This window comes from Bombus pyrosoma, linkage group LG12 (assembly GCF_014825855.1).
Source record: "Bombus pyrosoma isolate SC7728 linkage group LG12, ASM1482585v1, whole genome shotgun sequence".
Classification (NCBI taxonomy): Eukaryota; Metazoa; Arthropoda; class Insecta; order Hymenoptera; family Apidae; genus Bombus; species Bombus pyrosoma.
In genome coordinates, this window is record NC_057781.1 from 2,384,224 (window position 1) to 2,396,609 (window position 12,386).

Sequence of the window (12,386 nt, forward strand, 5' to 3'; positions counted from 1 at the left end):
TCTCCGATATCAGGTAGAATGTGACAGACACAAAAAGTGTCATATTTTTCACTTTTTGTGTCTGTCACATTCTCTGCTGCATTTTCGTGATTCATGATCAGTCGCCAGTTCATGATTCAATATTATGAAACTATGAAATCGCTACTTTACGCTTAATGTCCTTCATCATGCAATAAATTTTAAGTTTAAGTATTTGCTCAATTTAGACGCTATGATGCATTTATTTATATTTCCTCCTTTTTCTTTTGTAACTGTAACCTTCTTTTTTTCAAGGAATTCGTTTTCATTTTAGTAATGTATTTTATGATTAAAAGTTGATTTTTAGAGTTTCACGAAATGCACTGTAATATTTATTACAAATATATATATATGTATGTATGTATTCTTATTGTTATATAAGTTTCGTCTTCCTTCTTCTTGTCTACTTGCAAAAGTGATCGTAAGCAAACGTAATGATACTGATATGTAAAAAAATTATATTAAATGATACTTTCATGAAATGATCGAACAAGTAGATTTACAATTTTATTATTATTATTCGTAAAGAACTGTGTAACAGAAAAGGTTTATGTAAGGCTCTACGATAATATATTTCAGACACGATAATCTCACTGAAATCTACGTTTTATTTGCTGATTTGCACAATATCTTTAACGACGATGAAAGTATAAAATTTAATCAAATACAGTTCAAGTCGCTTACTTGACAAACATCTTCGTCATTGCTTTAGCAGTAACTAGAATTTCGAGAATATCATTTAATAGAAAATAAATGCAGTTTGCAGTAAAGCTTGTTGTATAAAAGAAGATTTCGATTATAAAATTGGCAGATGTACGAGGATAGATCGGTTTTAAAATATTTCTTCCTTGGGTATCGTGGTATCCAAACAGTCGTCTTTTCGATTAATGATAGCCATAGTGACCAAATCCGTGACCATAACCATAATAGGGGTAGCCTAAGGGGAAAAGCAGATTAGGATGACAGGATAACGTCGATGAATGTTTTGTTCATTTTATGATATATAATTCTGCTTGTGAATGTGCAACGTCGATGAATATTTTGTCCATTTTACAATAATTGTTAGAAAGGATCTCAAGCAATAATCAAATAAAAATTTAACAAAATTTACTTTATGGTATAGTTTGAAATATAAAATCTCACATGATATAACATTTAATGGAATGTCAATTAAAGCTTACAAAAAATTCATTGACGCTGAAAGCACTTCTTTCGCGTTCTAAATTTTCTCATGCATTCTGTACTCTTACCATAATGTCCGAATCCGTGTCCATATCCGTAGAACGGATATCTGTAGCTATAAATGTAAGGATAATATCCGCCGTAGTATCCACCTAAGTATCCTGGTTTCGCAGCGACGATGCCAATAATAACAGCCAGCAGCAGGACTGTGTACTAGAAAGAAACATCATCCTCAAAATGTGCATAAATATACATCCATAATAAATGTCACAAATCTCATATATTGTTCAATTCCACGAAACTATATTTCTAAAAAATTCGTTTGTACACTAATATATTCCTTTACACTTGTTTACCCGTGTATCTTTTTCCCCATGTAATACCTCCTTTTAAATCTACGATGTTCTCCAGAAATAACTTCTTAAAAAATTCTCAGTACGAAAAACGAGTCATATAACCTGAAGATGTATAAATTATTTACGTCTCGTCGCATTATGAAGGGACAAAAGGAATACTCCAAACAAAATTTGAATAAAAATTTTTCTCATCGAAATAGAATATAGAAAACCATCCATACTTATAGTATTCAGTGATTGCATATTATTTCCAAAATAAATAAGAAATAAAATATTTAAGCGTAAATTGTCAATTCAATAACGAGTGAAAATTAATTTTTTTATCCCCTATATGATGTATTCACGTGGATAACGCTATTCATAAATCAATTTGATCAATATTTTCCAAAATTTCATATTTTTTGTAGTAGAATGCATATTAGTGTGTGATTTTTCAAAAATTAAATTATCTTTAATGGAATTGATCAATTTATTTCATTGTTGGGCATAATGATTTCTTTACTCACAAGTTTCAAGCAAGCCATTCTCTGTCAGCTGACACACCTGTTAACTCCTCGAGGAATTGCACTAATTTTTCCGATCTGTCAGTAGTGTACCACTGTCCGTTCAACGTTGGTCTCCGTTTCTTTTATAACAAAGGCGAGTTCCGCCACGGCCCCCATCAGCAATTTTCCCAGCCTTCGTATTGGCTTCCCTCTGTTAACACTAATAGCAAAGACTGGTATTGTTACTCTGGGATTATGTGAATGCAACACGTCATTATGAAAGAGAGACGATGCAACAACGGTGTTTCGGGGTGGACAACCGTGTGCACGCCCTGTGAACAGTGCCTTGACATCCAAATTTGCCGAGGAATCTACGCTTTTCGTCTGAGAAACCTTCTATTAAATTTCCCAATGCCTCTTATGTACCTGGAAAAAAGAATGCGTTACTCAGAAGAACGTTGTCGTGATATTTGCATTTTAAATTCCGTGGACCCGCTAAATTAGTTGGTCCTCCGCGACAAGAATGGGTTTACTTATTTTTCGAGACCTGAACTGGAGAATCGATTAGGAAAATTGGATTTCTTTTTGGAAATCTTATGCACTTGCAAAGCAAGAATATAACGTGATTGGAAGCGAATCATGTATTTCGAATTGACATATGACAACTGAAATTACCGTGTTCGTGTCGATCTCAATTTTAATAGTAAGAATTTCTATTCTCCTTGTCATTCTTGTGGTGAATTACACGGTCTACTGTGTCACTTTGTAATCAACGTAGTTCCTAAAATAACTTTAACACTAGAATTCTACTTATCTGACTAATATATGCTAATGAAGCTGAGAATAAAACTAAGGATAAAGCGTAGAAATTAAAACTTGGAATAAAACTTCTAAAGTATAAAATCGAGGGAATCAACGTAGAAAGTATGCGAGGAAATACACAATGCATAGGAAATTATTATGCATAGCTTTATCCATATTGTGTCTTAAAAATCTTAAATCTTAAATCTTAGAAAGCTTAAAAATCATTTAGTTTCCCATAAGAGCTGCAAATTCATAAAATTACTATGAAAAATTATCAGCTGGTAATTCTAACGCTCAGAAGATAAATAGTCAGAATTGTGTCAGTATATGAATCAATAATTAATATTTACCTAATCATCTTCTAATAATAGATAGTAGAAGTTATTGAACAAAAAAAGATTTTCAACTAGTCATTTCTACGCTGTTGGATAATTTAATTATTACTCGAATAAGGGCAGTGTGTGCACGAATGCACGATGCGACGAAAGGAGATGCAATCGTGGGTATCGTGACCGAGACAGAAAGAAGAAAAGTTATGGGTTGTGTAACAGGAGCGTGGAAGAGGGGAACACGTTACAAAATGGTGAAATTACACGGTATGGGTCGCGGGACGAAATCGAGAAAAAAAGAATGATCGTTGCGACACACATGGAACCGAGGATGCGTCTGTCATTAATTGCAGTTAATGTGCGATACTTGTAAGCCTCATTGAGCGTAACGTTGCCCAACTGGATCTTCGTTGAATCAAAGATATTCTGGTGCTCGCACGAATGTATATGAATTTTTCTCGTTCCTTTCTTTCCTTCCATTTTTTATTTTAAATTATTCAGCGAATCCTTTCGATGAACTGGACGAATCGGTAAAGTATATAATATAATCGAAAGTATATTACACCGCATTGAAATTCATCGATGACTCGAGGAAATACGCAGCACATCTTCTATAACATAAACGCGTAATTTATATATGCAATGAATAATCATTTCGCTTCCCTGGAAAAGAATTGCGTGACTTCATGATTCGTAAATACCTGCAGCATTTCTTTATGTCGAATGTTTCGTTTATCGCGTGCAATTATTGCATATGCATCAGACATATCACGTATTCCGATAGTGTTTTGCTGCTTGATTTATCGATCCATTTAATTATATAACTTTATGCACAAATTGTAACCAACAGGTTTGGTTTGGTTAAGCATTTGCAGTCGTGATTCGTAATCTTCACAATTGATCAAGTAGAAACCTGCTCGAATGACCAACATGCATACATATATATGTACGTAAAATCAGTTTCGTTATTGAGTGATATTAAACTATTGCTAGCGATATTGTTGCTAATTTGCATGATACATAATCACGCCTCGCCTTAATCATCGCGTCAAAAACATTCAGAATCTAATTCCATCAGTTACGTGATCCTTTTTTCTTGTTTTCACGATACATACTTCCCCAGAATCTATGATCGGCAATATCGTGAACGATGAAGGATTTTCCGCGTATTACGTATCACGATTTGTTCACCTTGAGGGGAAAACAATATATCAATTTTATTGCGTTGTTACCGTTCTGGAACCAAATGATCCATTGGAGGACAATCAGGACTCGATTGATTTTTCTGAACGGATAATTGTCATTTTATCTCTTACCTTTGATCACTGGATTAAGGGTGCTTACACAAATTTTTATGGATACAATTAATAGAAATTTTCAATTTAAATAAAGATTTGCTTCACCCATTAAATATTATAAATTTGATATTTTATATATTTTTCTACATCATATTTCATTCTCTACGTTTTGACATCTATACATTTCTCATATGTATTATAAATGTCGAGTTCTTAATTGCATCGTGTCATCTTTAATGATTGATTGATAGGTCACATTTGCGTATACAAGAGATCTTTGCGAAGGTCACGAAAATTATTAGACCGTAATAGTTGGCATGCGTGATGGGCACGGCGTGTAATTGCAGGATAAGGCCAACTAGAGCTATGGGAACTTTTTTGTATATCATAAGTATGGGAACGTTTCGTTGAGCAATGCCAAGTTACGGCACGTGTCGTCGGATTAGTCGTCAGATAAATTGTCAATTAAGTCGCCGGGACACCTTGTTGGACCTCAATTAAATTTTTCCAACGTCGGAGGCGACCTGAGAACAGGTTGTAATTATAATCACATTGAAAATTTTCCGCTGCGGTTTCCAATAGAATTCGATGATTCGATGAATGTAAAGAGACTATTTTAATGAATCGCTTAGTAAGTATTTGTTGCAATCATCTAAGACAAAGGATAATATATCTTTAATCATAGAAGGAGTAATCGAATAATGCTTTCGCTATTGCACACCGAAATTCCATTTTTCCTGTTTATCCTGTTTATTTCATCCTGTTTATTCTCCTCGTTTTCCTTCGCAGAAGTAATAAAATATTTTTATCATAAAATAGACTCACAAAAATTAACCCAAATAATAAAATTGATATAATAAAACTGACTCAACAAACTCATTATGAAACTCATAGTGAATTTTGATTGCAGTGATGAAAACAAAAATAAAATACATAGTTGCGACAATGCACTGGTGAGATTGAAACAATTTAGGGAGTGCATCGTACGTGTCAGCAATGCGAAAATAATAAGGAAATTACCAAGAAAAGAAAAAATGTCCACAATACTTTAATTAATGATCGATACATACAAATGTTTCTTACATTAAATACATAAATACTAACATATTATAATAATTAGATTGTGAATTTTTATGTACTTTTTGGTGAAATTCAGAATGTATATAATATACAGATATATATAAAACATGTAAAATAAAATACTCGTCATAATTCTTAAAACAAATCTATATTTAAATTTTATTTCTTTAACTGTACCCATAAAAATATATACTTTGTATAAAAATCCACAATTTAGTGATAATTATAAATTATATCAAGATAATTGATTCAACGACCGATCACTCGCTATTTTATTTCTTTCTTTGGTCACAAGTCCAAACGAAGCACGCTTCTTATATCCATTCGAAGTAGGAGATCGAACCTCTTCCGACTTGCTTTCAGATAACATTTCAGCTTCGGTATTCGGGGCTGGGCCGGTTTTATGATTTTCATCAGTAGCCTTCTCCGTTTGTTCAGGTTTCTCAGTTACTGCAGGTCGTTTATAATAAGGATAATATCCACCGAAAGGATAAGAATGAACCAGTGGATAACTACTTGGATAGAAATTCAAATAAGGTACAGGTTTGATTCCTGGAAACAGATAATTGTGGAAACCAAAACGATAAGGTAACCCATGAAACGGTGCCAAAGGATAGGAGTGAAAATTAAAACCACTATAGTGGGGTCCATACGGTGGGAAACCATAAGGATATCCACCATACGGAGGATAATATCCAGTAGAATTGACATCACCTTGTACATTTTCTGGTGATGTTATTTGTCCAGAATGTCCTTGATTCTCAGGTGGATTTTGTGGTTCCACCGGTCTTCTTTGTCCATTAAAGTCGGGATAATATGGTTGATTGTAAGGAACATAAGGACCAAACTTTGAACCATGAAAATAAAACGGATTATAAGGATCATAAGGACTATGTGTCCCATTACCACCACCTTGTTCCACGTTTCCCCGATAAAAAGACTCGTTAAAAGGACCAGGGTAAAATCCAGGAAATCCATGATAAAAACCATCGTAATAAGGTTGCTTATGATGAAAACGAGGACTGTAATCGTATCCCCCTATAGCGGTCTGGCCTTGGTTCTGGTCATTGATCAGTCTAGGCGGGTTACTTTCAACCTGTCCACTACTTGGATTCACAGGTTGATTCTCACCTTCGATGGGCCTATGGCGAGAATAGAATCCTGGATGTTGATGAAATGGATAATAAGGAGCAGTAAAGGGACTATGGTAATTTAAATTAAACGGCCTACGAGTTATTCGAGCGATCTGAGTATTCTCGTTTTCATCGTTTGGGTTAAGCCCTTCGGTTGTTGAAGATTCCTGAGAACTAACAGGTGTATGAGACGATAGATGATGATAATTCGGCTGAAGGTCAAACTGAGCATAGTGATTTGCGTTAGATAATTGATGTATAGGTTCAGATTTGTATCTGAATCCTGAAGATTGATGGTACTGATTAGAATAATGCAGAGGAGCTGTCTTAATATTTACGTCGATGGAATTATCTTTCGTACCACCATTGACATTCCCAGGTGTTTCTACGTTCAGTTGGTTGTAAGAAATTCGCGCATCGCGATTCGACGCGAATTCGTATGGTTTGTACGCTTCTGAATTGTAATATTTCGAGTATTGGGGTGTGTTCGTTAAGAAAGTGTTCTGCAATGTTTGTTTTCCTTCGTTTGAAGAAGATTCACGAGTATATCGCGGATAACGATTGAAAGAAGTATTTGATGAAATTTCGGAACTCTCTGGCTGAGTACGGCCAATGTCTGAGGAGAATTGTGTTTCCTGGATTCTTTTCAGAAGGTTACTCGATGATTGGTTCGATGGTGGATCCTGGTAATCGTTTAGCAAGGTCGTTGATAGGACCGACGCGATGTTCCTGGCGAAAGACGTCAGCACCTCGGTACCTATTTCGCAACAAAACGATTTAGATGTTATTGGTTCGATATAGTTTCAAAGAATTTCAGAATGTAAGTAATAAACTTATTTTTTATGTTGATTTGACGGGATCTTTTAGCTCTTTTCTAGTTTTTTTTTTTTTTATTAATTCGAAATCTTCTGTATAAATACAATCACTTCACATTATTATGTATCTCAACCTTTGCCATTTACATTTTTACATATTTATCGCGTGGATCTTAGGCTTTGAAAAGACAACTAGTATCTCTGTTAGTGGTTTCGTTAATTTGATATTCAAGCCTGTTACAACACGCTCGAGACAAATTACAAGAAAGCAAATGTTCGGGTCAATACAGTACGTTGATGTCACAGCATACGGATGTAAGGATAAACGTCACGATAGTAGATGTGGAAGGCTGAAGCTGGAAGTATAGCCAGAGGCAAACATACACCGTTCAATACAAACATGGTTTAGTGTAGCTAGAAAAAGTCCCAAAGTCTAAACCAAGCGCAATAAGGAAATCGTGAGTGTGATGAATAGTCGAAAGTAAGGAAGAAAAAATTTGCCCGCGGCAAAATCCGTGTTCTACACGTGTACTACACAATTTACTAGCAAAGAATTTTTTAGCATAATTGTGCCCATGAGGACTAGAAGCATGCAAATTGAATTAAAACAGGAATTAAATAGACAGATACTTATTTTTGAAAAAGTTACTGTACAATAATATTTAAAAAATTTACTTCTGCGTCAAATAGCGTATTTGCAAATAGAAAGTCTGTCTAAATTATTCTGTTTGGATTATTATTATTATTAAATTAATTATTACAATCGTCATCAACTAAAAGTATTCGAAATGCCACAGAAATTCTAAACAAACAGAAACCAGAGATTTTCACAATTAAAGATAACAATTCATGTACTATATTATTTAACATATAAATTGGAAATCATAAATTAGTTGTCACGATTCAAAGATATAAAAGAAATGACTCGTCTGTCACGAGAGGCATCAATGCAGGACGAAGATTGTCATTTATCGTCATAGTTGCGAAAGTGCTCTTTTTAACCTGTCAACGGGGATCCTATTAGTGTTCGCGAACTCACGTGGATAATGCAACGTGCGTGCATCGTTCATGAAGACCAACTGGCATGCATCATATTGGATGTCAATTACACTTTCTCCGTTCGAATACTTCTGCCATCGTTTACTTCATACAAGATTGGCCAATTTCGTATATTTACATATACTTACAAAGATTAAAATATGTTTAATTTGTCTTTTTGAATTTCTCCATTGACCATAATAAGTCATGATAGAATGAATTACGCGATTTATTAAAGCAGCTTTGCATTTTTCCTCAGCAGTAAACAGAGTAATTTAAACAAGTAATTTAATGATTCGTAAACGTCAAGTGTATTTTATAGCGAACAATTTCAGATATCGGCGCATTTAATAATCAAATAATTCCAATTTTCGACGATTCTAAATATCAGCGCACTTAATAAAATAAAACTGATCTCATTCGTCTCGTAGAATTTTCCTTTCTAAAAATAATCGTCATTGTTCTAAAAGCAGTTCAAGGGTGTGCATAGTGATGTTTAAAAGCGTTTCCCAGAACGGAATAATAATCGACTTACTGAGTCCGCTTTTTGCCGCGTTCACGTTGTCCCGAAGAATCCATAGACTAACGATCACCGCCGTTATCTGCAATGAAAATTAAAGTAAAAATAGTCAATGGGAAGAGTGAAGGCTTTTTTTCTCTTTCTAAATGAGGAAAATCTAAGCTTGCCTTTGAACTACGTAACACGGAGCGAGTAATGAGAGGCTCGCGATACCGTGCCCGGCAATTTTCTGTAATACGATGTTTTATTTTTCATTATGCAATGGGAGAAGCTACATGCTCAAGCCCGAAGATCAACGCACTGTTTCACACATGACACACTTGGTTTGCATGTGGTATGGCCGATTGTGAAAATTTTGCGAGCAGGCAATCGCGGAGACGGAACAACGTCTCTGAGTTTCGAAATGTTTTGATCCAAGCACTTTTGTTTCAGTTTTCTCCGGATTTAATCTTTTTACACGATTGTAATATTGGCTTTCGATTTAGAATTTTAGAATTTTAGAATTAAGCTCTGATTTAGTGTTTTAGACGATTATAATTAAATTGATTAAATTTTTCAATCTTCTGAGATTTGAGTGTGAGTAGAAATGTTGAATTAAGTTTGAAATAACTTATGACTTTTTAGTAAATTACGATGTTCGTTATAAACTAATTTTAAATTCAATTTTGATAAATATTTGTAAGCATAACTTTTCCATTCTTTGTTTCATTGACTCGCGTCGCTATTTATGAGCAACTATCAAAGTATGACAGGTATTCGTGTTTGTTTACAAGATATAGCACTCATGCAATAGAAAGTCATCAATATTTCTCATTTAGTTTTCATAGAACCTGTTATCTACGAGATTGTGACCTATGGCGAACCAATTGATCGTAGCAAACTTGTTGCTTCCTGAAATATCTAGAATTCCAAGAATAAAACTGAGTGAACACGATCGAAAAAATAATCGACCACGGTTATATAACATTAAAATTGCATTGTGAAAGGTGCTACACGCATGAAAGGAACCGAAGAAAATAGATTGCAATTATTGTATCACTCGTCGCAATCCGCATAAGGAAATAATTGTGTGAATTGTTACTTATTATTCGCGACTTTTCATATGATCGTAATTATGGACTTATACAACTGCACATCAGCTTACGAATGCATAGATACTCATTTACAGAAATCAATAGGTACTTTCTAAGTACTAAAAATTCTTTCTTTCTCTTTCAAATCAATCTCCAGTAACAAACAGTATCTACCAGAAGCTAAATTCTGATTTGATACTATCTGGATAGCAACAAATGTGCATGTGTAAGTATTATATTATATTGATAACTGGTAAGTGTAGATATATTATCACCAGTGATCGGTTAATCGATTATCGAATGATCTTTACAGCGAAAAGTTACACGAAACCAAGTACATAAATCTGTTCGGCACGTATCAATCGGCAATAAGTAAATCACGTAGAAAGCAAATAAGGAGTCGTATTCTCGTTTCATTCATGGTTTATTCATTCACGAAGTTAATTTCTACAAGCAGCGTACACCGCGATCGCAATAAAATACACGTGGTCACTCACGATTTATACGTGCCGTAATCCCTATGAATGGTCACTATCGCGATCTAAAGTTGTACCCAAAGAACACCCACGTTTCATCTATTTTCTAACGAAGCTGACATATAAGTTTCCATTGAACAATAGCAACCGATCAATGAACGATCCAACTGTCGTTCGACACGAACGACAAAAGAATTTTTCAACAGCCGATATGAATCTGCGTCCGTTAATTAAACACACACATTTGTTTTCTTAATTAAACGTCTGGGAAACATAATACAATAAAACACCTTGTTGACAATCAATGTTTTCTTTTTCCTTCTTTCCATCAGTGATGAAGATTTTATGGAATTTATTGCTTTAGATATATATTCGTTTACAGTTAATTGCATTGACTCCAAGTGGAACGCGTTCTCAGAACATGATGCACATGTATACTGTCTCATATTGTTCTGGTCGGATCGTAATTAGCACGATTATGCAACGTCTAATCCTTTCTTCTCGCAAGGACGTGCACTTGCGAATATATTAGTGCGAATCTAACAGGCGACGTTTGCAGAATGATTCATTAAAATTTATCTGACACGTGTAAATCTGGTACAGCATTTATGCACTACACTGTTTGCAAATAGCAATAAATTTGCATGGCTACGCAACGATTACGATTTTGTTGCGACGATTAGAATCAGCGGCGACAATTTACATTTTACGGTTACATACACTGAGATCTGTGAATTTTGCGTACCCAAACTTCTTTTACGCAATTTAATCGAGAAGTTTCACCGACTTGTTTCAAATTTATTATACTTTATCATATTCTGTAACTTATATACGATACATCGTGCGGCGATTAATTTTTAATCCTTATTAATGATTTATGATGTTCGTTTAAGCAAAGTACCGGTACGATATTTCTTTATATTAAATACATATGATAAGACAATCTGACAAGTTTAATAAACGATAAAGGTAGCGGTATTATGTAAGAAACAATTGGTCGGTGTACATCGTTAGAGGCAAACGAAACGAAAATGTATTTTCTCGATTGACGGTTCAAGAAAGTAGCCGCGTTACCGCATGGTGCATCGATGTAGGACAAATATCATCTTCACAGTTACGAAACAGTTGGTTTTTTTTCTCTCTGTCAACGAGGATCGTATTAGCGTTCATATAGGTACTCACGTGTAGAGGGTAATGCATCGTGCGTGCAGCTCGTGACGACTAACAGGCATACACCGTACCCGATGTCATTTATACTTTCTCTCCATAAACGCTTCTGCCCTAATTCATTTGATATAAGTCCAACCAATTTTGAATATTTCATGCGTAAACGAAATTACGTGTAGTTTCTTTACTCGAATTTCTAATAACTAATGCAATCGACAAATGGTCGATCAAATTTGTATATTTCATACGGGAATATCATTATCGAATCTATATAATTGATACACACAGAAATGGTATCAATTGATCGTTTGACTTATTCTTAGAGTTGTAATTTATTATTTAGATTGGGTAATAATATAGTTTATTGTATAATCAGGAAGGAACTAATTTAAAGTAATATTTCGGAATAAAATTACAGTATACGCTACGGAAACTCTGATTCACAAGATGGAAAGTTGTCGATCACATCCGAATTATATACTTGTCATATCACCATCGACCTTTTTCGTTTGCTACATAGTGATTGAGAGAACATAATTAAAGGGATACTTACCTTACGTGTACTTTTAAGAAACAAGTTGCTAAAGAAGAATAAAAGTATTCTAAACTATT

At 34.4% G+C, this 12,386-nt stretch overlaps 2 protein-coding genes across 3 annotated transcripts; both read right to left on the reverse strand.

Annotated features, from left to right (window-relative positions):
- Positions 1-606: 606 nt before the first annotated feature.
- Positions 607-2,219, reverse strand: LOC122573484 (shematrin-like protein 1). The gene is made up of 3 exons (XM_043739891.1): positions 2,063-2,219; positions 1,269-1,413; positions 607-955 (listed from the first exon to the last, which is right to left on the reverse strand). The coding sequence occupies exons 1-3, from the start codon at positions 2,078-2,080 to the stop codon at positions 903-905; spliced, it is 216 nt and encodes a 71-aa protein (XP_043595826.1). The 5' UTR covers positions 2,081-2,219; the 3' UTR covers positions 607-902.
- Positions 2,220-5,695: 3,476 nt separating this feature from the next.
- LOC122573893 lies at positions 5,696-11,824 on the reverse strand. 2 transcript variants are annotated; one of them, XM_043740837.1, is made up of 3 exons: positions 11,790-11,824; positions 9,074-9,140; positions 5,696-7,442 (listed from the first exon to the last, which is right to left on the reverse strand). In XM_043740837.1, exons 1-3 carry the CDS (start codon positions 11,805-11,807, stop codon positions 5,788-5,790), a joined length of 1,740 nt encoding a protein of 579 aa, XP_043596772.1. In that variant the 5' UTR covers positions 11,808-11,824; the 3' UTR covers positions 5,696-5,787. The 2 variants fall into 2 exon arrangements, with proteins under 2 accessions (XP_043596772.1, XP_043596771.1); XM_043740836.1 differs by lacking the exon at positions 11,790-11,824 and adding an exon at positions 10,898-11,007.
- Positions 11,825-12,386: the final 562 nt, after the last annotated feature.